Source organism: Argentina silus (genome assembly GCF_951799395.1).
Source record: "Argentina silus genome assembly, chromosome: 5".
NCBI lineage: Eukaryota > Metazoa > Chordata > Actinopteri > Argentiniformes > Argentinidae > Argentina > Argentina silus.
In genome coordinates this window covers 2,002,817-2,028,798 of record NC_139659.1, presented here as the reverse complement: position 1 = coordinate 2,028,798, position 25,982 = coordinate 2,002,817, and the positions used below count along the sequence as shown (strand labels likewise).

Here is a 25,982-nt window from a genome sequence, read left to right as displayed (position 1 = left end):
ATATAATGCACACAACCTTAAATAAGATTCAACAGGCATCACGCGCTCTGTCTACTGCACACAGCCTTTAATGTGTATGGTCCATATCTTTGCATGCTCTGTTCACATAGAATTATGCTCTATTCAAATTTCATGGCATTAAACGTTTTATTTGACCTTAAGTCGATTTGATATTTAGTGAAAGCCTCGTGAGATTCATGGTTATTGCTCTACTGCGCTAACAAATCAAACACATGGGTGATTTACTAATGTTCCCAAGTCCTAAGTGTTCCCAGGCAAACATTGTAAAACACATTGTGACCGTCGCAGCTGTAAAGATGTACCATGGTTTTTAAACACAGTATTTATTGTGCACGAGCTTGGAACGTTCCTCAAATGAGAACCATAAAAAAGCCACGATCTCCCAGAGACAGCGTCACCGTAAGGACACTATGTGTGCTGTGTCGTATGGCGGGGAAGGAAACTGATTATAAAGCCGGGACCAATGCAACCACTTATCTATATGAGTAACAACAGGACAGACATCATGTTCATTTAAAGGGGCAATCTGGGATTCAAACAACAACGAAGGGATGGGGCTGGAGAAATGTGACCACTCTGAAGTTCATAGACAGAGCTATGGATGCATGGACTGAGCATCCATGAGAGCAAAATGATAGTTTTAACCATGTTTTTAAGCTATACAACGCTTTACAACTACATTGTTTCCAAACAATGGGGTTAAACAAGCCTATATATTATGTTCCGATGGGGTACGGCAATTAAACTAAGCTGATGAGGTTTTTATAAGTTATATTCTTCGATAATCAATGGCTATATATCATTTAAGTACAATACCAAAAACGTATGCAGCCTACCAATCCCAGAATGCCCTGGTAAGTGGTATCTTTGCAGTGTCCAGCTGCGATCCTTTATTCTCAAATATTGTTATGATGATTTTGGTCAAAACTGTCAAGCCTCTTTTCTTTGCAATATTTCAGGAGACTTACCGGGTCAATATTGTATTAACAGTAACTATAGAGAAGTCATAGAACTATCTTCTTAGAAGTGTAGCTATAGGTGTTTCATCATCCCATAAATGTAGGATATTCTTGAAGTTTCTCCTGTAAAGGTTGTTTCTGTTATAGATGTTCAGGAAGACTGAAACTGGAACAACGGGTAAAGCTGGGACTCCGGGTAAAGGATACTGTAAATAAGCTGGCCAATTAGCTAGATTAGAAAAGATCACTGCACTACGAGACAGAAACGGAAACCGTCATTCGAGAATTAATAACCTTGATCCCATGAGTCTCCATGGCAACTTAGAGAAATAACCACCCACCAGCAACAACATTGCCATGACATCCATCTTCAAAAAATAATGGTCTATTTTTGATTGTTAATAAAATACCCAAAAAGGGACAAGTTCCCACAGTGACAAGCTGATGAAAGAGTGGGGACTGTACATATGGAGTACTCATCAACAGCACAGTAGACTATATTTATATTACAAATTATATAACTTAATGTTTGGTTATGATGTGCTTGGCCACATGCGATTGTAGAAGGCAAGAGGATAAGTGAACAAGAATGGGCAAAATCACATTCTAAACATGTGCACATTGGAACATGCAATACTAAACAAGGTTATGAACATTCTGGAACGGACATTGGTATTGATATTTGGTTTACCTAATGCCCTGTTACTATTCTTGAAATATTTGGTCATTTGGTCATTCTAGAGCCCCAGGCAACATGGAGTGATATTGACACTGTTGACCGGCACCGGACCACCAAATAAATCAGTATACAATTAACCCAAAATAAAGCAATTACGAAATAACAATGCAATCATGTAATTAAGACAGTACTAACGGTGTTATTACACAGGTATATGAGTAACTTAATGTAATGTGTTAGCTATGATTAACTTCGGGAAAATATATTTTGTGTTAGGCAGTTGACATCCAGGAACGGGTATTGATATTGATCCTTGACCGAGTGTCCTGGTCAAGCTATGTCCAGGTTTCTAATATAAAGCCCTCGGCAAAATGTAGTAGTCATTCTTATACAAAGCTTTACGCTGAACGCGGTCAATGATTACGATCTTTTGACACTGACACACCTATAAATCAACATTCATTTAACCCATTTGAATACTCAACTAGTATCCTCGGGCTATTCTCAAATAGTATCTCAATGTACTTTATATAACAATGTCGTGTGTTACACAACACATTGTGGGAACCACAAAATTATAATCAATACTTAATAAAAATGCATTTTGAATGCATTACCGATATGAGACTTGCTGTAACCGTTCATAACAGCGTGAAGAACATTCATTCATAATGCATTACACACAGGCATTATACGCATGCTTTACATAGCTCACGGATCCTTATAGATGACTAACATGCATAAACAAAACCTATAATGTATTTATGAAACAGCTACCAGTCCTTTCCAAAAAACCTGTTCGAACTGGTTTGAAATATTTGGAAATCATCACACGCTTGATGTGGCCTTGCACGCAGTGTTTGCACGTCTGAGACACTTCGAGCCTGACAAATTAAATGAAGCACACACACCTCAAACTTTTCAAGTATTTGAAACCATTTCAAATACGTATTTTGCCCATGTTTGACTGTAACATATGATAGTTACAGTCACAGTGACACAAAATGACTTATTCGATTTTTATACAATGGTCTCTCGACCTTAGTATTCCTATTCCCAGTATTTGTGAGTTATAAACTCCGAACTCAATAGCTATTATGACACACTATTCACGTAACGCACTGGAATGAATTCCACAAGTGAGCATCAAAAAGTCCATTCAAGCACAAAGGTCGAGGCAAATTTCAATACAACGCAACTGATTGATTTGATCTAATGTCAATTTCATCGAATTTTCCACTCAAACAATGTACCCCAGTTCACAATGTACTGTGCTCCACATAACACACTACACTTTTCCCTATTGTGTTGTTTGTTTTGCTCCTGGCAAAGTAGCAACAAGAGATTTATATCAATGGGAGGGAACTGCCAAACTGACCAACCTCAATATTGAACTGTAGGTTGACATAGATTTCCTGCTTGAGTAAAGCTGCCAACATTTTGGTGGACAATAACCTGAATCCCCTGATCATGTGTAACATCAAAATCCCTAGTTTTGACCTTGTTAAGTGAAAGTGTTGATGGTTGTTTGAGGTGGTTTAGGATACAAAACAATGTTAAACAATGCCATGGGTTCCAAGTTATGGACGGAGAGTGAACTGAGTGTTCATTGGCTTATGTAAATCCTCTGGAAGGATTATTACTGGTGATTATTGCTCTTTCTTTTGACAAAGTATTCATGAAGGTACAATACAAGTGTAATGAAATTCAGTGATATGCTAAATTGTAGCCATTACTTGTGTCTTTTTTAACTCATTAAAACGCACAACATCTACTGCCAATTGACATGGTTTTAAACATACAAACACACACACACACACACACACACACACACGCACACACACACACACACACACACACACACACACACACACACACACACACACACACACACACACTACACACACACACACACTCAGTCTGGCTGGAGGAACGCCACGTGCCTCCTCTGATCCACTAATCCTTGTTAGATTGAGCCGTCAGTGCCTTGGCATCAGCTGCCTACCAGGCCACTCCAGCTGTTTCTCCTCCCGTAGTGTGTTGTGGTCCACTACTACAGTCTCTCCTCTCCCAGCCAGAGCACTGAGGAGGTCGGGGTGGGCTGTGTCTGTGACGATCCCCCAGCAGCACTGCAGCGAGGCCTACTGTGGTGTTGTAACAAGGTCAACGGTGGGGTTGTGTGCGTGGAGGCGTGGGGCAGATGTGGACCTCTCACAGCACACGAATAACGTGGCGATTACTGACGGCCGACTCACATGCCTGGGTCACCTTTTCCTGTTGACCCTCGCTCTAAGAACACCATGATGGTTCTCTCATCACCTGGGGCCTTCTAGGTGACTCAGACGACTCCAAAGAAATTGCCTCAATCGGTGAATGTCTCTGAGTTCATTAATGAACAGTCTGCAAGGGAAAGAGCCAAGGATGTCAGCTATTCTTAAATGCCAAGCCTTATTGAATATAAAACCAAAAGCTCACGGCTAAATCATTTTGCATAATCTCCATATCTATGCTGTATTTTGTTGGTTGAAGGCAGCTCTTCAGATATCATGGTTCAAAAGGAGAAAACACACCACAGCCAACACACAGCTCATTAAATCATACAGTACATTTGCTGTCAGATGGCTCTGTGTCAGGGGAGGGCTGAGCTCAAACTCTACTTAGAAGCAATAACGTTATATAATACACCCATCTGGTGCCCAGATTGATTTAAAAGACTCACTCTTTGTGACATATCCTTTTGTAAATGATGGAACAGTTAATACAAAAACACACATGAAAATGTATCCTTTTTAAAAAAAAATTACTACCAGCTATTGGTGAAGTCAGGATACAAAATGGTTAAAATGTTTTTTGACACACACGAGGTGTGTGAACAGCAGCCTGTGTGAGTGTGTGCGTTATGTGAGTTCACCCAATTTCCCCCAGAGATCAGAGAGATTCACATGGTTGGTCATTCAGAGGTAATGAGCGATGCAGCTGCCAGCCTGCTTGTTCCATTACTGAGATCTAACCCAATGATCTCTTGGTACACATATGGTATGTGTCGGCCTTTATGCTGTCATAAAATGACCGCTGTCTCAATGGTATCAGGACGATGCTATAGTGTGCATGCATTGCTGAGAGACTGGTCAGTTGGAATGACGGGAAATTGGTGAGGCTTTCTATTCGCAGAAAGAGCTGTGATGTTTTGAGGACATCTAGTGGCGTTTTTCGGTGATTGCTACTCTTGTGGTTACACATAGTCTCGCGTGAGCCAGGCTCAAAGTCTCTGCCATCTAAGTCTAGACATGTAAGCCACACAAAACAATAATAATATATAAACACAAACATCTATAACTGTATCAGTATGTCTTTGGCAGCACACATTAAATGCGTCAAAGCTTCAAAGCGGTGTTACTATGCGAATATGAGTATGACTTTGTATAAAGGGTAATATTTATGAAAAACTATTATGGAATGGAGGAATGAAAGAAAGAGTGACGCTCTCACACATTTTCCAACTCCAGAGGCATACTGGAGTTGGAAAACAAATCAGTATGAGACACTGTCGCCCCAGATGGTGTCTGAGTAATAACCACCACTTGGGGGTCTTGCTCATGGGCAATGCAATGTCTGACAATTCGTCCATGTGACAAACTGACAGGGAGCAAATTGATAGACAATCTCTATTGGTCAATTCAATGTTACAGTGGCTGTGGGGGAAAACGCTGGAACAGCAGGCTTGAACAACGTTGAAGACAGAAAGTCTGTAGACTAGAACTCTATATCGGGTGCATTGATGCTTAATACGGTATACCAGCAGACAAAGACCATAGAAAATAGCTTTGCATCATCCTCTTGGTTCCCAGTGTGCCCTCCTATAAACAGTCGTCCGCTGTAGAAGAAGACCCATCTCTTCAGGCTTCATCTTAACGGTCCCTCCTAAAGACCTCTTCACCCCCACTACCCCCCTGTACAAGTTTCTTTCCTGTTAATAATAACAAAAAAATCCTTCTTCTAGCATTGTGACTGCCAATGGCCCCTGGTCCGAGCATTGATTACTTTATGTTATGATGACTGATGGATAAATGATTCACTGACTTAAACAAATGTATTTGTTGTAAGTCGCTTTGGATGAAGGCGTCTGCTAAATGCGATCAGTGTAAATGTACATGTCAATGTTGAGTGTGCCTCAGGTACGCCCCAAAGTCAAACCTCTAGATGGCGCTATAGGACAAGTACGCCGAGTCAGCGGTGTTTGGCAAAACAAATTTGGGCAACCTGCACAACCTGAAAATGAACAACTCTAGCTGGCTACCTACACGCCTTTGTACATTTTTATTGGCCAATTTGCGCTTCCAGGGATCTTAGAGCCCCGTGTGGTTGGTTTATTTTAGTCATCAATCAGGCGAAGTGGTGACCGTTTGGCTGAGACTGAGAGGAAGTCAGCTGTCAAAACGTTTCTGGACAGAATTGGAGGATAAGGAGCCTTGTGTGTTAGTGGCTGGATCCTCAGCGAAGGGACGACTCTGCTGAACGCTGCTGTATAGTTTTCGGAGCTAGATCACATTTTGAACACTACAAGACCTATCACACTGGAGAGGATTACAGCAACACTGTTCCGCGGCGCCGAGAGGGAGTTCAGTTCACCCGAGGAAGCCGCACGTTCACGGAGGACGGGGGCAGCACTTTCCTGCTTTATTGTTCAAGCTAACTGGCTAGCTAGCTTGCTAAGCGGCTAGTGTTTTCGTGGGTTTGCTCCTCAGGCTATATGGCTACGAATAATGTTGAACCCATATACGGACTCTCTGAAGATGTAAGTGAACGACTTCGCTCGTTAAAATACGGAGCTAGCAAAAGCGACTTACGCGCTTAACATGTCATGTCAGCATGCTAGCTGGCTGTGTTTTTATTAGCCAGCGTAGCTAGTGCGCTCCAGCGAGGCTGGAATGTAGTGTGTTTTCATGTCTAGTCTAGTGGGGAGGCCTCGTCTGGTTGCCCATAACTGTGTGATTTTAGCCGAGTGGCTGTCGATCCGGACGGACTCACAGTGAGGCAGGCTAGTGCTGCTGTGGGGAACCCCAGACCAGAGCCACACACACACACACACAATCCTAATCAATGACTCTGGTGTAGCTCCCATTTTTCTGCTCTGTCTAGACTCTTGTTCTGGGTGTCATGTGTAATTTAGATGTTGTACAATGTGATTTAGATCGTCTACGATATGTAACGTTGTAGCTAGACGTTGTAGCGAACTACTCTAAACGCACACGGCACGTAGTGTTTACACCGACATGGCCAAGCCCTTTTGGCTCGGCTGTGACTGTATTAGCATGAGCAAGATTTCAGAACCAGAAATCCCTTCCACAGCATTGTTGCTCCTGCTGTTGGGTGAATAATAAGTACTCCATTGGGATTTACTGTCTCAGCAGTATGCTGACTCTCAGTTGTTTGACCAGCGACTTTATCAGGAAAAAAATACTTTTACACTAGAAGTTCTTTCTAGAGATGTCACACAACCTACATGCTCTTGGTTTTCCACATTTTCACATCGGTCCCTTGAGGCACGAATTAAATGTTAGGAAACTTCATTGTTAAAGTAGAAACACTGGTAGAGTACATTTGGGACAGCAAATGACTTAAAATAGTCATGCGTTCAATCAGGTATTCTCAGAATTCCTTTGACTGAACAGGATAAGAGGGGGCGTGCCATGGCCTGATATGCCCTACCCTAAGCCTTGGCAGGGGAAACACCATCCAGCATATCAACTTGGCAACTGTACTAATGAATTCTGTGCATGACATGTTTTTCTTTTCAGTGTAAGGCTGTTAGTAGATTGTAGCTAGAATGTGTAAAAATTGAATTTGGAGTCTTGAAACGGGCCAGGGAGGGTCCTGTTACCACAGTGACTCCCAGAGCTAAACTGATCCCTGTCAGTCATAAGGGAAAAGGAGCTTAATTAGGCATTCCTCCGATGGCAGAGGGGGCTTGGGAAAGCTCTGTGTAACAGCTGGGAAAGCCTGGGCTGTCACGTGACGCTCCATTGACCATCAACCCCACCCACCCCCCACCCCCCAATCCCTAGCACTTATCATAATTAAGCAGTGACAGCAGGGTTTGTTGTCATTCATTTATGTATATGGCATAAACATTACCTGCCTTGCATTAGAGTGGCATTGATTTAGTTTGGCCTGCATCACAACTTGCAGTGTAGTAGAAAAAAAGCTGGTGAGACAGCAAACTAGTGAAGCAGAGACCTTTTATTCCGGTCCCCTTTCACAGCTAGACCGGGTCTGGATGGGGGAGACTCCTTTCACAGCTAGGCCGGGTCTGAATGGGGGAGACTCCTTTCACAGCTAGACCGGGTCTGGATGGGGGAGACTCCTTTCACAGCTAGGCCGGGTCTGGATGGGGGAGACTCCTTTCACAGCTAGGCCGGGTCTGGATGGGGGAGACTCCTTTCACAGCTAGGCCGGGTCTGGATGGGGGAGACTCCTTTTACAGCTAGGCCTGGTCTGAATGGGGGAGACTCCTTTCACAGCTAGGCTGGGTCTGAATTTGAGATCGCCTGTGTCTGTTTCTGTTTTTTTTTTCCCTTCCACATCAGTATACTGGACAGCAAAGTAGAAAGATAAACTTTAAATCCATCATTCCTATGAATTGACTGTCATTTGACCTGTTCAGATCACAGCAACAACAACAACAGTCTCTCCATTGTGGCAGTGCTTAAAAGGCAATTTGAAGCCGGGGATGAAAGGTGTCCATGATGGTGTCCAAGTTCAGGTCGGGAATTAGAAAGGCCATGTGTCATGTCACACCCCCCACTTTCCCAGAGCGCCATGGGATTGGTTGCATTGAATTTATGTACACAATGTGCTATATAAATACAATTTGATTGATCTTTAAAGAGGAACAGGGCAGGGTTCCTGTCGCTGCCCTCGGGCATTGTGAACTCCCAGACCAGAGGGAGAAGTGGCCCAAGTTTGCCCTCCAACACACCTCTTCTTGATTTACCCCGTAGCAGTCTCCCATCTGAGGGTAGACCTGGCCCGGCCCGGCCCGGCGGACAAGGTGTCGGACCGAGCCTCGCACTAGCACTGTGATGCAGGGTTCTGACCTGCGAGGCATGCTTCTCTGGTACACTGACTCTTGGACTCTTGGATGTTCTAAGAGCAGATGTCTGAATCTTTTTGATCAACAAATATGAAAAAGACCACAGGGTTTCTTTAGGACATTTTACAGCTACTGAAGCTACTGTATACTTGATCCCCACCAAAGCATCTGAAGAAGCCCAAGTTGAAGAACCCCAAGTTGAGCAATGTTGCTTCAATGGATGCCAGTCAGTGTCAAATGTCGGCAGTAGGCTACATTCTACCAATTTTGAATAAAAAAAATAGGTCTATGAATGTTAGCCTGTAGCGTTGGGAATTACATTGCGACTATACAGATGTTCTTTAGCATGTTGTAATGTTTGTTGTTGTTTCACTGTTAAAATAGCCAAAAGCACTTCCCCAAACAGCAGACAGCATTATGCAAGTTCAAGTTTTCACGTTTCAAGTTTTCAAGTTTATTGTCACGTCTCATACACAAGTGCAGGGAGTAAAATTCGTAGGCTCGGTTCCATGACAATGCAGCATACAAAATACAGATAAGCAGCAATGACAAGGGACGAGACAAGTGAGACATGTTGGAGACATAAAACAATAGACACAATTGCAGTATAAGTAAAAAAAGTAAAGTGGGTCAGTGGAATGTCATTATTATTGCACTGTGCCGTTGGTGTAAGAGGTGTTTGTTTAAAGTGACTGTGCTGGTAGAGTATTCTGTGGGTGTGCTGGGGGTAAAGTCATGAGTCTGGAGTAGGCTTGTTAATGAGCCTGATGGCCTCGGGGAAGTAGCTGTGAGCCTCTAGGTTTTGGCCCTGAGGCTCCGGAGGAGGCTCTGTCTTTTGGACGATGAAAGATGACGAAAGCTAGTTTGGTCAGTGACATGTTGTCACAGGTAGGGTGAAATAGCTGACATACGTGGGTACTGTTGTACATGGTGGTGCCTGGGAAAAGGTTGCAGAAATGTTCTTATAACTGTACACGGCCCGCTTGATGTGACAGTTTGATGTGTTTACACAACCTCAAGTACGCACAACCTCAACACAACTTTAACTGTAAGAAGGAGAGTGCGTTTAATGTCAAGAGCCAGGAAAGAAAGGCCTAGATGTGAAACGTTGTCCTTTCTTTGACGAGAATCAGAGCAACAACAATGTGATTCAATCAAGTGTTATGTTTCACTTGCGTAGCCTAACTGAGGTGATATGATGTCTGGCCAGGACATGACATCACTACAACCTCCCTCTAAGTGAGGGTGAGTAGCAAACATACTTGGCATGGACCTTACCTCAGTGCCTTACCTCACTGTGGGAACAAAGCCTATTTATTCCTGCACCAGTGTTGCTCTTATCTCTTGTGCCAAGCCCTAACACATTCTGACCACTCAGCGCCCCTCAATAGCCAGCAATATTTGTGAAAGCTTTCCCCTTAAGTACATATCTATCTCTATATATATATATATATTTTGTAGGTAGGCTTTATTAGCTAAAGGCAGGGTCAGTTGCAGTGTGTTACTGTGCTTGTTGTGAGATTAGTGAAGTGAGGTGTTTGATTGTTTTTTCTTTTCCCTTTCAGAATGAAACCAGAGTTCTTCGGGTCAAAGTTGTCGCAGGCATCGATCTTGCAAAGAAAGACATCATTGGAGCCAGGTAAGGATGAGAGCGCAGGCATCTCCCGCCGGCAGTGTGGAAAGTCCCTTTGTGACCTTGTACCTCCGCAGAACATTCCAAAGACGCTTTTTTGTTCGGATTTATAAACCCAGACCTTGACCGGACCCAAACAGTTATCAATGATTACAAAGGCCCCGTGTACATGCCCACCGAGGTTTTATTGTCAAGAAAATGATACCCTTTTGACCAATGCGAGCTTTTCCACAAGAGTAGAAATATGAGCTTAACGATTAGCTGTGCTGTGTAGGCTGGTAGGATCTGACAGTTGAATTTAAACTTTGGAGAGTCTATTTTTGTGTTCCAGTGATCAAAGGGTTGTGCTGAAAAAAAAACGTTCTCACTGTATAATGACCGTTCTGTGAAGATGGATAACTATAAGTGCCATTACATAATGTTGTACTTTAAGCTAAGCACTTGTTTTTATTGCTTAACTGAGCAAGTTTCCCACAATGTATCTAAATGCCCACTTTGAACCCAGTGCATGAGCCATTAGCTTTATTATTAGTTTTTTTTTTTAAATATGTTTTTAGGGCATTTCTGCTTTATTGGGATAGAGATAGTAGAGATTGACAGGAAGGATGGGAGAGAGAGGAGGGATGACATGCAAGACAGGTCGAGGATCGGAATCGAACCAGGAACCTTGCGATTATACGGTATGCGCCTTAGTGTGCTACGCCACCAAGCGCCCCTACTGGCCATTAGCTTTATAAAGAGCACACCGTTTCGTTGAACATTCTCCATTCTATTCCTTGCTAGTCTATAAAGTACCTGGGTTGATGCTATATAGTTTAGTGGCCCTTGTGGCCCAGGCTAACGCAGCGAGCTCAGTAATATGCAGAGGCTCATAATTAAAAGCAAGCGCTCTATAATGACACCATTGTTGGAGTCTCTAAATGGACCTCTTTTCAGTTGTTGTTTTACACCGCAGCCGGTATTCTGGTTGGTCTCATGAACTGTATCTTTCTGTTCCCCCTCACCTGAAGAATAGGCTAATGGGTGGGCTACCACTACAGGCCTAGGCTGCCTAGACTCCTGAAATCCCTTCGCTGTGAACTACCAGGAAACGCTCTGAAACGCCCTCGCCGGAGATTGCACATTAGTGTTTCCAGCGTCTTCCTCTAATCACATCCTCAGCTGCAACCTCAGAAACCTCAGTTGACAGATTCCATGCATGATAATGGGCACTAGCCCCTAGAATAGAAGAGCCGTCGCCCGTGTAGAAAGGAGGAGCTTGCTCCCCCGACACAAAGCTAGCCTTAATTCAGACGGGGCACTTGAAGTCGACTGGCACAGTTGTCTGTCGGGTGACGGACAGCTGGTTCGCACACATGCAATAACATCCATCACGTGTTCAAGGCACAAGGCTTGAAATCTGTTTTACACTCCGCCATAGTTAAACAGTGTGACGGCTAGGAAGTTTTGTGTGGGCGTCCCTCCCACCTCCCCCAGCCTCCACCCGCTCGGTCGCTCCGTATTTAGCCTACGGGCTCCCTGCCATATTGTCATTTGTGTGTTATGGTTGTTTAAACTCAAGGCAGGGAGCTATACAGGGTGGAGCCATCCAATTAAATATATTACCATTCTGATTAAATAAATGGTTAAACTGACGGTGTCCTGACTGAAACAGAGGGAGAGCTTTTTCTATTTCTATCTAACTATTGGAAACAATGTTATGTTCAGTACATTAACCATGCATTAATGCATCTGGATAATACTGATCTGAATTCCTTCATCTGATTCAGATCCCTAGTGGTTCCAAACTGGTACACATCAGCATTTTGGACTCCAGGCATGGAGGGCTCAATCCCAATCAAACCTACATTGATTTATGCACACTTTTTCCCATGGTCAAGTACAACCAAATAATGACTTTGGGTATTATTAAAGCCTTCAACTCCCTCACAAACAGGCTTTTTTTCAGAGTTTTCAGACTAAGAAGTGTCTGCGTAAACATTATCATGGCAGGTTTGAATTCCGACCTGGGATCCTACTCTCAGTCCCAAACTGGATAAAAACCTCGACATCGTAGTGCTTTGTTACAGTAATACGAAGTCGAGTGAGGACTCAATCCCAGATTGTCGGGGCTGTGTAGGTAGGTAAGCCTGGCGGTGCCTTATCCAATCAGAGCACAGCATGTTGAGCGCTGTGTGAGGAATGTTCACCTGCCAAGGGCGCAGGTGTTAGCATCTTGACGTCTCGCCCACAGGACAGCTCAGCTCAGAGTTACCGTGACAGCGGACGTTTAGTCGTCGTTTTGTCATCTGACTGATCCCCTTGACTTTACTGCTGACTTCCAACAGTTCACATTTTACCCAGTTTTTGACCCCCGAGTAACCTAACCCATCTCCATAACCCTAACCCTAACCCATCTCCATAACCCTAACCCATCTCCATCTCCATAACCCTAACCCATCTCCATCACCCTAACCCGTCTCCATCACCCTAACCCGTCTCCATAACCCTAACCCATCTCCATAACCCTAACCCATCTCCATAACCCTAACCCATCTCCATAACCCTAACCCATCTCCATAACCCTAACCCATCTCCATAACCCTAACCCATCTCCATCTCCATAACCCTAACCCATCTCCATAACCCTAACCCTAACCCATCTCCATAACCCTAACCCATCTCCATAACCCTAACCCATCTCCATCTCCATAACCCTAACCCATCTCCATAACCCTAACCCTAACCCATCTCCATAACCCTAACCCATCTCCATAACCCTAACCCTAACCCATCTCCATAACCCTAACCCTAACCCTAACCCATCTCCATAACCCTAACCCATCTCCATAACCCTAACCCATCTCCATAACCCTAACCCATCTCCATCTCCATAACCCTAACCCATCTCCATAACCCTAACCCTAACCCATCTCCATCTCCATAACCCTAACCCATCTCCATAACCCTAACCCTAACCCATCTCCATAACCCTAACCCATCTCCATAACCCTAACCCATCTCCATAACCCTAACCCATCTCCATAACCCTAACCCTAACCCATCTCCATAACCCTAACCCATCTCCATAACCCTAACCCAAACCCATCTCCATAACCCTAACCCATCTCCATCTCCATAACCCTAACCCATCTCCATAACCCTAACCCATCTCCATAACCCTAACCCATCTCCATAACCCTAACCCATCTCCATAACCCTAACCCATCTCCATAACCCTAACCCATCTCCATAACCCTAACGCTAACCCATCTCCATAACCCTAACCCATCTCCATAAGCTTTCACCAGACAGTGTTAGTGTGTGTGAGGGAGAAGGAGACGCCAAGGAGCCTCGGCGGCAGAAATACACTAGGCCATTGTCTTTGTTTCATCAGGACGGTTCAGAGCCCAACAGTAAACACACAATTACAGGCAGCAGGGGATCCCTGAGACTTTAATTAGTAAATGAGGCTGGAGTGCTTTTTTCCCGGAGCCGTCTCTCCCTTGGTGAGGAGGAGACGGGCACAGGCTCTCCTGGCGCAGTCGAGGAATAGGCTGCTCCAGGACAGGGCTGCCTGCTGCAAAGACGCTCAACCCACAGGGATTTCTACCCTGTCAGCACCTCCAAATAAACCAGCTCGCTATTTTTAAAGATCCATGACGGCTTATTCTTAACCTGGTGGGTTTTTCTCCCCCCCCCCCCCCCCCACTATTCTTAGCCTGTGTTTTGTCAATAAAACAAACAATGTAGGTTCGTTCAGCCTATGGTCCAAATTGCAAGTGTAAGCAGTTTCTCTGGGGTGTCCATTACCATATTAGATAGATTCTGGTCTGTGAACCTGCAGGTCCTTTTTGTTGTGTGATTACACCTTGTGTTGTATAGTATCGTACCAGGCTTACTGATGTAGGCAGCGGTTGTTTGAGTATTTCTTTCCTGGTAGCCTACCCGCTGTAGTCCTTTTGTGCAGGACTGTCTGACTGCATGGGAGGCGATTCCTCCAGTATTGAGTCCTTCATCACCACAGGGAGGGCCCGGTGACCTGATGAGGGAGGGGGGACGTTTCTACCCCACTTTGAAGCCATTGACTCAACAGTGTGTTATGTTTGTCTTTTGTCTCTACAGTGATCCCTATGTCAAACTCTCGCTCTACGTTGCAGATGAAAACAAAGAACTTGCCTTAGTCCAGACTAAAACCATTAAAAAGGTAAGTTCTTTCAAAATCTTTGTTCAGTGGCACTTCCTTCCTGGTTTCTGTGATTAACTGCAGTCTGTGTTGATCTTCCTTGTTAAGAGGGCTTCGTGCCAACACAGTGTTTCCTATTGGCCTGACCAGGGAGACCTCTCCCCCAATATTAATGTGGGTAAAAGCCATTCACACCAGAGGGAGCTGTTTCATACCATTCAGAATAACTTCCATCATCAGGTCCTAGCAGGTCTACACAAGCTCCAATGGGATGATCTTTGATTTTGCAACTCTTTCTGTAACAGTTTTACCTTAGTGGAGTGGGGTAATATAACCACAGGATATTATAGCAGTCACAGTTGAGGAATGATAAACCATACTGCCTTTAGGCTACGTTTGCATAACAACCTTGCCTATGCAAATGTCATAGGGTGTAGCAAACTGTAGGTCACCTGCAGGATATGTCAGAATGAACTCCAGCTTCCTGAGTATTCATGTTTTCTCTCCAGCTAGATTGCGGAATGAGTTTGGCTAAAAATAGCAACCGTTTTCAAGGACTGAATCTTATAGCCTGACTGGTTTTATATCAGTTAGTGTAGCATAACACCGTTCCAGAGCAATCTTTTTTTAAAAACGTTTTTTTATATATAAACCTGACATTACATTTCCTTTGAACTACAATATTCCCTCCTTGATCATTCAGCCCTGTCAGAAAGCCACTTATTTAGATGTCAGGTTGTTGTTCTCAAGCGTCCTCTCCCTGGGTAAAGCTTCCTCCTGCCGCTCTGACGGTCTCTAAACCCCTTCTGGAGACAGGCTCCCATGCAGGCAGACATATGCTCTCCACGCCTGGGTTATAAATAGCTGACAATGAGCTGTTATGTGGAGCAGAAGAAGACCCTGTCGTCCCAGTCTTTTATCCTCATGTTCGTGTTCGCGAGGCGTTGCCGCCGTGGCAACCCCGCCGTCAGAGCGCTCTGTGCCGCGGGGCAGAACGTCGTGTTGGCTGTAAACGCTATTTTGGAGCGGGTCACGGATTGTCCCACAGTGATGGATGTCTCGCTTTATGACTTCAAGCACATATGAGATGATACGACCCCAGGAAGACTAGTTTGTGGACCCCAGGAAGACTAGTTTGTGGACCCCAGAAAGACTAGTTTGTGGACCCCAGAAAGACTAGTTTGTGGACCCCAGAAAGACTAGTGGTCACTTAGGTGGCAGCTAATGGGGATCCAAATAAAGAATAGGGCTTAAAGAATTAGTGGAATGATAATACTGCTTGGTTAGAGGGTGTTGGGTTCAGTAAAGACCCCAACGTAGTTATTTTATTTTAAGATGTTATTTTATCAAGGGTGTAAAATGTTTATTATTCAGACAGGTTTGTGAAATCTAGGCCAAGCTTAATTGACATTGTGATGTTTTAATAACGTGAGGCATTTTTATGAGATCTGTCACGTACTTCTCAGACTGATAAAGAAACTGTGTGTGTGTGTGTGCGTGCATGCGTGTGTGTGTGCGTGTGCGTGCATCAACGTGCCATGTTACAATGACAATACATGTCCCTATGACCACTTAAGAGGATCAATGAAGCACAAGATCAAGTCTAATCTCTGACTCTGTCTCCCTCCCTCTCTGCCCAGGATCAGTGATAATGTCAGATTATGGCTGCATTCAGATGCCATGCCACATTCATTCAGTGTACACTGACCGGCCACTTTATTAGGTACACCTTGCTAGTACTGGGTTGGACCCCCTTTTGTAGCCCATCTGCTTCAAGGTTTGACGTGTTGTGCGTTCAGAGATGGTCTTCTGCATACCTTGGTTGTAATGAGTGGTTATTTGAGTTACTGTTGCCTTTATCATATCGAGCCAGTCTGGCCATTCTCCTCTGACCTCTGGGCATTTTCGCCCAGAGAACTGCCGCTCACTGGATATTATTTTTTATTTTCTGACCATTCTCTGTAAAACCCTAGAGATGGTTGTGCGTGAAAATCCCAGTAGATCAGCAGTTTCTGAAATACTCAGACCAACCCGTCTGGCACCAACAACCATGCCACGTTCAAAAAATCACCTTTCTTCCCCATTCTGATGCTCGGTTTGAACTTCAGCAGGCCGTCTTGACCATGTCTACATGCCTAAATGCATTGAGATTATTGAGATAAATGCCATGTGATTGGCTGATTAGATATTTGCGTTACCGAGCAGTTGAACAGGTGTACCTACTAATGTGGCCGGTGAGTATATATGGAAAACAAATTGACTGAGCTGTGTTGTTTAACATCACACACACGGAATACAACTCATTAAACCCCTTTACCTGTCTTTTCTTTCAGTGTCTGAATCCCAAATGGAACGAGGAGTTCTATTTCAGAGTGAGTCTCTTTTTCATTTTTTTTTTCATTTTTCAAAGGTTTTGCACACATGGCAATAGCTGTAATTCAAGGGATAGTTTATCCAAATTACAAAATCAGATACTTGATTCCTTACCCCGAAAGGAGTCTATGGAGAAGGACAGACTTCATCTAGAGTTTGGTTATGCTTATCTGGGCACTGTAAGTAACAGCTAATTGTTAGCATTTCACCAACAACCAATGGAAGTCAATGGACCCTAAATTAGCATGTTTGTAATGTCATGCTCAAGTAATCTCAAAGTCATTTAACTCAAGTCATTGAGTCTTTTCAGAGACCTTGAGATGTGGGCATGACATTTCAAATCCGCTCATTCATGGTCCATTGACTTCCATTTGTTAAATTAGTGACGGTGCCAAAGTGTTGATTGAAGAACTGTCCTTGTCCATGGACTGTTTTCAGGGTAAGGAACCAAATACGTGATTTAGTAATTTGGGTGAACTATCCCTTTTAAAGCTTAACATCTAATCCAACCACGCAATTGGCCTTGTAGCTAGACCTAGGCTAACCCCCTCTGCTTTTGTACAAGAGTGTGGTGCTGCTACACCCCCCCCCCCCCCCCTTTTCATTCTCATTAAACACCACTGTGGCAGAAATGAGTTCCAGCCCTCTACCGACGTAATCAAACAGGCCGTTACCTAGTTTACAACATCCACACGTATGTGATTCATCCCTGTTTGCTATTTTTGGAAGAGTATCTTTGTACATTCAGTGTGGTGTTAGCTGTTAGGGCTGGAGATTGACACTCAGCAAAGCACCCAAAGCAAGGTTGTAATATATTAGACCTGGATTTTAGTTTATTTCTTATTTTTTGTATAATATAAAAAACATTAATGTATTTTATAGACATAATAAGAACCCCCTAACAGTAGTACAATTATTTGAATGGTTTCTTATTTTTGCATTTGACAGCATTTATGTTGGACTAATGGCTTCATGCCTGAGTTTGTTTTTCGTACAGAAGCACCAAAGGTCTTGTACGTTTATTACAGGACTACACTAACATTGTTACTTTGTATTGGTTGTTATTACAGGTTTGCCCCCAGAATCACAGACTGCTCTTCGAAGTGTTTGATGAAAACAGATTGGTAAGTTTCAGCATTTGTGATGCCTAGTAATCTTTCTACTTTTTTTCTTTTGTCTGTTGATTGAAAATGATCTTCCTCTTCGGTCACACTCTGTTACGTTGTCCCCTTACCTCAGTTGTAATGCTGTAGTTACTGTAGTAACAACATTGTATGAACATGGATTACACACGTACATTAGTTATTGTTTTCTAATTGCATAGTAATAGAGTGGAGCTGTGAGTGTTACAAAGCGGGATAAGGACTGTTATTAACATGTTATTAACAGTCCTAGAGTAATTACAGTGCTATTACACACGTAAAGGAGCAACTTAATGTGACGTGTTACCCACTATTCCTAATGTATTAATGATCCAGCATGATCCTCAACAATAGATCATTTTGATTTCCAGATCTACTGTAGTCATTACACAGCTGTGTGGGCGTAACACTGCAGTTCACCTGTCTTTATGGACTGTGATCTGTATTGATGATGATGATTGTGGTGTATCACCGTCTTATCCTCCAACGCTCGCTCTCCTCAAGATATCGCATATAATGATTTTTCCGCATGCGGTCATTTCTGATTCTCTTGTTTCGTCCAATATATTAAGTGAAGGGACTGTTCTCTCTGCACAGAACTTGAAGCTCTATGGGCCCAGTGTTTGATGGGGCTCTCTGACAGGACACAATAGTCATTTGTTCTCACTGCCAGGATTAACTTGGAGAGGCTATGAAGAGGCTATTTATTACTGCAGTAACTCCCACATTCTTATGTCATCATTTTGTAATCTTACTTTCTTTCCTCACATGAGAAATTATTTCCTATCAATATCTTGCATTGGTGAGGCCAAACGCATAGTCTTTCAGTCTCCATGACAACGCCACTTGAATCTTTTAATGCTAGCCCTAAGTGCCATGATGATAAAAGCCAAAGTAAGCCTAATCAATTTCCACTGCTCTCCAACCCCCGTTGGGAACGGTTCTAATGGATTACTAACTCCACTATTTAAATCATACACTCCTAAGGGAGCACAGTGGTAATTTAACATGGCTTTCCCACTGTGTTCTCCTGAGGAAAAGAGATACCCTCGGGGAGTTGGATGCAAGTGCTGGTGATGTTTTATTATCGGTGTTCAGTAACCGGGGAACTGGATGTTCAGGGCAATGCAACAGTTTAGCAGCAGCGACGTGGCTCTCTTGGCCGGGTCAGGGAGATTCTTTGGGGGGGGTCACAGGTTCAGGGCTACTGCTGCTTCGGAGGAGCAGTGCTGTCCTCTCTCTCTCTCGGCCACGCCGGGGAAAAGGTTAGCCTAGCCGCCAGACTGCTGGAGCTCTCTTGGCACCGCCTGATTGGTTGCCTCCAGCCTCTTCCTTATATGTCTCAGGGGTGGGGTTAGTCTGTCCCCCGGCGCAGGCAGGCCTGTCGTCAATAGTTTATCACTATTTATTAAAGCGATACTTTTCTTTTTGGTTGTGTGGGGTATTTTAATTGCTATCCAGGTACTGTATGATATGGATGGTGACCACAGTGCAGGAGAACAGCAATTTCAAAGTAGGCCTGTGTCAGTGCAGGTTGTGCACAGTATTCAGTGATACATCCATACTAATACAATGATAAATACGGAGTATATACCATTAAATAGACTTTAAATCGCCTACCTTTATTTAAGAATCTATGTACAGTGCAGCAGTGCTGATTCCAGCTGTACAAGAAGCAAAAGGCTCATCTCTACTGTAGGTACTGTAGTACCACTGGGTTTGACACTGATTCAACAGCGATGCTTACGCCATTGCTGCCTCTTTGTTCCGTTGGACCACGCCGTCTCTCCCATTGGGGTGTTTGTGTGCAGGAAACAATACCCCCCCTCTCAGCAATGGCCCCTCTGACAATCCAGAACATTCTTTCTTTTTTCTTTCTGCCCTCTGACGCACCATAAGATGTCGGGCTGCCATCGCACCCGTCCTCTTGTTTTCCTGAGATATTCTGACACTCTGGGGAGACCATACGTCTCAGCTGCCATAGCCACCGGAACAAAGCAGCCACTATGGGCACTGTACGCCTTTTTAAAGGCCACATTATCATAGGCTTTGTCCATTCTTCGCGTGAAGAACAACCATGGTGAAATGTGCGAGCCCTCCTTCATGTATTGACGTGACATGCACAGCTTTGCGACCATATCCTGAGAGCCTGCTCTGGCGTTCTCTTACGATCAACGGCTGAGCCGTTCTGCAATGAGCGTCAGCGCAGTGTCCTGCATTATTGTCATGCACTGGGGCTTTTTAGTGGCAGAGCGCAGACACGGCACGTAAATCCTCGCAGGCGTACGTTTTAGTCCAGAGGCATCGAAGCTGCTTATTGTCTCCAGTGACACTTGAATCAAGCATGTGGGTTTAAGAAGCCGAGCAGCCTGGCAGTGTGTTTATGTGTGTGCCACTTCCCACCCCTGGAGAGGGCCACGGTGTTTGTCTTATTGAAGGGGCCTTGGGTGTCGAGTGCTGTGTGACTGGCGTGGTGAGTTGTGGCGTCTTGGCCACTGTCGCCAGCCTGTGGGATGAGCCCACACAGAACACACAGATTTATGGCCGTGTCGGATCTGTGCTGCCTGACTCAGCGGAGTGAGACCCCGTCCCGTCCCCTCCCCTCCCACGGGGCCCCATCCTCCTGATGGATAAGGAGCAGCTGAGAGGGTGCTGTTTCGCCCCTGGCTCTGGGTTAAAGCAGCCAGCATAGGGGTGGGGGGGGTGGGGGTTTGGCACAGGGGGGTGGGAGCCATCAGAGTCACATGACCATTGCCATCCTACCCTCACCTCTCTAAGCAGGAGTGCCGGGCGCCCTTATCCAATCATGCCTGGAATGCTGCTTGTCACTCGGTCTATTTCTGCTGTCTGTCGCTATCAGTCGGCAGTGCTAACAGTTTGGCACATGGGATCCTTTTTTTTTTGTTTCCCTCCCTCTCTCTCTCTCTCTCTCTCGCTCTCGCTCTCTCTCGTTCTCCCCCTCTCCCTGGAGTTTGTAGCTTGGAGTTCTCAGTTCCCTGGCATTGCCTCTCTTGTTATTGTGGGGTGAGCGGCTCCTCTGGACTCCTCTGGAGGGAAAGTAGGAGTAGAGAGAAAGCGCGAGAGAGAGAGAGAAAAAAAAGGAGAGAGAGAGAGAAAAAGGAGGAGGAGGAGAGGGGAGGGAGAGAGTGTGAAAGGGGATCAGCCAGACAAGAAGTGGGCGACACAGACAGACTGAGACTGAGACGGAGTGGTAGACAGAGTGCGGGGAGGTGAAAATGTCCCACCGGCTGCGTCTCTACTTTGGCTCGGGCCGCAGTAACACGGCCCCGGAGATGGAGGAGCTGGAAGAGGCGGCTCAGGACGACGTCGCCATGACATTCCACATGCAGCGGCAACAGCCGCTGCGCAGCTTCTCTGGGCCTCCCGGCTCCCTGGCCTCGGACGCCTCGCTCAAACGCAGCTCCTCCATGTTCATCCCTCAGCTGACCCCCGCAGCGGAACCGAGGCCCACCAAAAGCTCCTCCATGCAGATCTCTCTCCAACGTTCCGCCGGGCCCACTGAAGAGCCTCCGCCACCCAGCTACACCCAAGGCCCAGCTCCGCCCTACACCGAGCCAGGCAGGAACTACTCTTCGCCGCCTCCCGACTACAGCCGAGACGCCCCATCCAGCTCCACCCTGGCACAGAGTCAGCCGACTGAACATGCTATGGCCAAGCGCAGAGTCTTTAGCATCATGCCACAAGACGGTCCCAACGGTCTTGTCACCTCATCTATGTCCAATGGAGGTCCACCGGGAATCGGCTTCTCTATCCAGAGGAACTCTCCGGACGGATCTGAAGTCCAGCAGTTCAGAATCCTTGGCTCTGGTGGGCAAGGTGGTCCTTGCCGCTGGTCTGTACAGCAGAACTCTGACAGTGGTCCCGGCACTCAAAGGCTTGTGTTTCAGCTCCAGCCAGACCAGGAGAGACAAGGCAGCTCAGCCCCAAGCGAGGGCACAAACCTGGGCTTCACCAGCTCCAAGGGTGGGCGTGTGGTGCGGTACCCCAGGGTCCGGCTGGAGAGAAGCTCTTCCCACCAGAGATTGCCCCTGGGGAATCCTCAGAGACTCAGTCCTGTTTCTGATGCTCAGGCCAGCCAAGGATTCCCTTCTGAAGTGGACAGTCAGAGAATGGATGTTGAAGACGGGGCCAAGGGCTGTACTTTCAAAATCAGGAGGGAGCCCCCTAAAAGGCAGCCTCACTTCAAGATTTATTTCAGTCAGGGGGGAGATCACAGTCACACTGCACAAGATATAAGCTTTGGAAATGGGCCCACCAGGATTAGTCCTCAGGTAATGATTATTGGGAATACAACTGTCAAATGATAACATACACACAGAACACAGTGTGTCCAACAGTGAGTGGTCTGTTGACATTTGTTTAAAATGTGTCTGAAATTAAGAAGTGGCCCTACTTCAGTGTGTTTCCATAGTCAATGATTCATCGTGATGTTTTTGACGGCACCTGAGGGTGAATGTAATACCTATAGTTATTCATGGAAAGTTTTTTATTATGGCTCCCTAGTTGATAATCATTTGGTTAATATTTAATCCGGTCACATGTCAGATGAGATTGTGGCACTGAGGCGGTAGGGGCAGGAAAGGGGGTGGTCACATTCTGGGAAGTGAGAATGTCCAGGAGCTCAGGGCCAGGAGCTGGGTTTAACCACAGCGGCTTTCCTTTTCGCAACCACAGGCATTTGAACTTTTACACACTTTAACACATGGATTCTCATTCGCTCTCGGAAAACAAGACGAGCGAAGAAAATGTGCATACACTTGTTTCTCCCTCTCACTGCAGTGTGTCTAGCTTTCGGTGATGCACCGCAGCCTGTGCTGTTTAAGAGTTGGCCGTGCTATCTTTAGATCTGTTTGGAGCGTGGTTGTTGATTTTGAAAGCGACATGTCTCCTTCAGCTTGGGCTGGTATGGGTTGCTTCCAACAGCTGCACTGGTGATTAAGATCTAAGATGTCATTACTGCCCAAATGACGATTAAGAAGTTTAGCGAGCTATCTGTATCAGCATTTTTAAAAAGCTGAGAGTCTCTTGATGCTGCTGTGATCTAGGTGCTCCACCAATCAGTGCTTATCCTCTCCTTGGAACTATCTTCTCAGCTTGTATGCCTGTGATATAATGCAGTTTGTAGTTGGCCACCAGTGCTGAAACGTATTGTTGTCAGCTGTGTGTTGATGGATGGGACCAGAGCGTTGATACAGTTGCAGTCTTGTCTCAACCCCTCCCTGTTATCTCAATGGTGGCTTAAGGAAGTGTCTCTGACTGATGCCAGTACCTTCCCATGGAGGCTTACTGGCATGGAGGCTTTGGGTCTTAATCTATTAGGAAATGTATATTAATATTTAGCTTTAAGGCGAATATTGTACATGCTATGCCAGCACCTCTGGATATGAACAGGCTTATCGTTTCAAAGTGACTTCTAGTACCTCAGTGACAGTTCTCTCCTGGCATCAGGATTGCCATGCATTAACTATCTGTGCACTCCTCTCAACATATCACTCTTATTATATTATGTAATTAAAAATGGACAATATAGAATAGGACAGAATAGCTTTACTGTCTTCACGCAATGTGGACATTTTGCTTCACAGGCGCACATCAAAACAGACAGCGGACAACATTGTAGCGTCAAAACAAGTGAAGCAACGAAAGAGCACTTCTCATGTGTTGATGCATTAAGTCAAACAGTCCATGAAGACACGCGCGGTGTTGCCTTACCTTGGCCTATCGCATATAGGAGGGGAAGCCCTCATATAGACCTTTAATGACAGGCCTTTCCCAGGCGCCTTGTGGTCGTAGTGCCCCTGAAATAAGCCCTGTGCGTGTCCATGTGTGTCAGGCTTTAGGCGGCACAGGTATGCCATGGCCCACTTCAGACCCCGGGCAGTTGCCATTCACAAACAGCCCTGGCTGGCTGGAGGCTGGGCTATATTTGCCCAGGGGGGGCTCCAGCTTTATTTTTGTCACCATGCATGTGCAGGGATTGTTGTGGGAGCTTTTTCAGGCACCTCAGTGGACCTGGGGGTTGTATGGCATTGTAACTCAACCGTACCCACTCAAGGCTTTCAAACACGCACTCTGTGTAGTAGATGTATGTGTATATATATCTATATCTATATCTATATCTATATCTATCTATATATATATCCCCAGCTGAAAAAACACCCTGGCACAACCTGCTCTTTGATCTTTGATTCTCTACAGCAGTCCTAGCTCCCCTGCCTCCCTCCCTCCCTCTCTGTTTTGTACTTCCATCACTGTCTCTGTTTCGGTGTGAGTCCCTGTCCCTCAGTGTTCCCACTCTACCCCTACGCCCCCCCCCCAGTGTAACATGGCCCTGGGAGGCAGCTGCAGGCTCAGCTGTGACCCTCTGATGACTCTGCAAATATCTCACTCAATGGCCGACCGTATCTTAAAAGGCCTCAAAAGAAAACCTTATGTTCCGTCCACGGATCGCCGTTTGGATAACGCCAGTGGTGCCCGTATGTGTACCTGTACTAGGTGTGCTGTGCCTCACCTGAGTGGTTTTCATGGTGACACACTTACTCACACTCCGCTGGGTGGTTGTTGTTGTCCATGGCGACCAACGTCTGAGTGACCTTTGTGGTTTTACCGTTCACTGGTTTAAAACACCTACTTCCTAACTTACACAGGCTTTGAATGAGTTTGGAAAAGAAAACAGATTGGCACTTATAAATGAGTTACTGGTACATTGTTTTTAGTTACAAGTTCCTTTTTCCTGTGGCAAATTCCAAGAAAACGTGTGTGTGTGTGTGTGTGTGTGTGTGTGTGTCTTATGTTCTCTGTGACTCATTTGTAACCTTTCACTATTGAATGGCAGTTCCTTAAACCAGACTGGAAGTCCACTGCCCAGCCACAGTGCTTCTGATAAGGTTCATGCTAAATGTCAGTGGAAAGTCCAGTGGATTGGTGCAGCATCGAGCAGAAAGAGAGCTCACATTTATATCAGTGCCTTTTGCTTCCAGAATACCTGTGTCCTAATCCTAGCTTTGTGATAGTTTGGGTGTTTCCTCATGTGGTCCACTTTTAGCTATTCCTACCACCTAGCTTGTTTACTGTAGAAGGGGGATGTTGTTCATACAGAGTTACCCTCTTACAACCGTGTGTACGACACAGATCATTTAAGACCTACGGTACGTCAACCTGTTTTAAATTAGCACACACATTTGAGCAGGACAGTTAAGAGATGCAGAGTGTTGTGGTATTACTTCCAGACGTACTTGACTCTAAATAATGTTGAGTTTTGATTAAAGTGTCTTTGGATGCGGTGTAGCCCAGGGTCCGTCCAGTTAGACAATAATACAGCCAGTAAATAATACCGCCAGCAGTCATGGCATACACTCACAGCATGCATAATCAGCGTAGTCACTGCGGACGGGTTTTGGCGTTCAGCTTTCTTCAGCACAGAGGTGATACTCTGAAGAAGGCTTTACGCCAGAACGCGTCCCGAAGGCCGGCTGTATTATTTACTTACATTATTTACTCCTTCCTTTCTCCTGTGAGGTCCACCACCACCTCGTATGAAACTGTGTGTAGTGTTCAAATGTGTTTAGTTGTCTTTAAGAGTGATTTAACACACACCCATAGAACCCCAAAGGGACCCTCTGAAAGTGTGAAAACAAACCGGTAAGCAGTCCTTGACCCTGTCCTGAACCCACACAACAATTCCACCCCTACTTGGCCATCTAGCATGTGGCTGCAGCGTTCCTGCGTCTCCCTCTGTTGTCTAAACCAGTTGTATCCCCACACACAGGCTGTCTTGGGTCACGATCGCTCCAAGAATGGGCTTTTCAACCTCGTACAGGTAATAATCACTGGTGGCTGGTGTGACTCAATCACCTGTCAGTCAGATATCACCACTTTCCTCTTGGCATTAATGAG

General features: G+C 45.2%; 1 protein-coding gene across 4 annotated transcripts in view; it reads left to right on the top strand.

Annotated features, from left to right (window-relative positions):
- The first annotated feature begins 6,316 nt into the window (after nt 1–6,316).
- Nucleotides 6,317–25,982, top strand: part of nedd4l (NEDD4 like E3 ubiquitin protein ligase) — a 47,616-nt gene continuing 27,950 nt past the window's right edge. For 3 of the 4 annotated variants that reach the window (XM_083670281.1, XM_083670283.1, XM_083670280.1), the window contains exons 1-6: nt 6,317–6,454; nt 10,318–10,391; nt 14,490–14,571; nt 16,884–16,922; nt 17,994–18,047; nt 25,855–25,905. In XM_083670281.1, coding sequence (XP_083526407.1) covers nt 6,410–6,454; nt 10,318–10,391; nt 14,490–14,571; nt 16,884–16,922; nt 17,994–18,047; nt 25,855–25,905 — 345 coding nt within the window. In that variant the 5' untranslated portion in view covers nt 6,317–6,409. The remainder of the gene's footprint in view (nt 6,455–10,317; nt 10,392–14,489; nt 14,572–16,883; nt 16,923–17,993; nt 18,048–25,854; nt 25,906–25,982) is intronic. The other variant, XM_083670282.1, reaches the window with a different exon arrangement.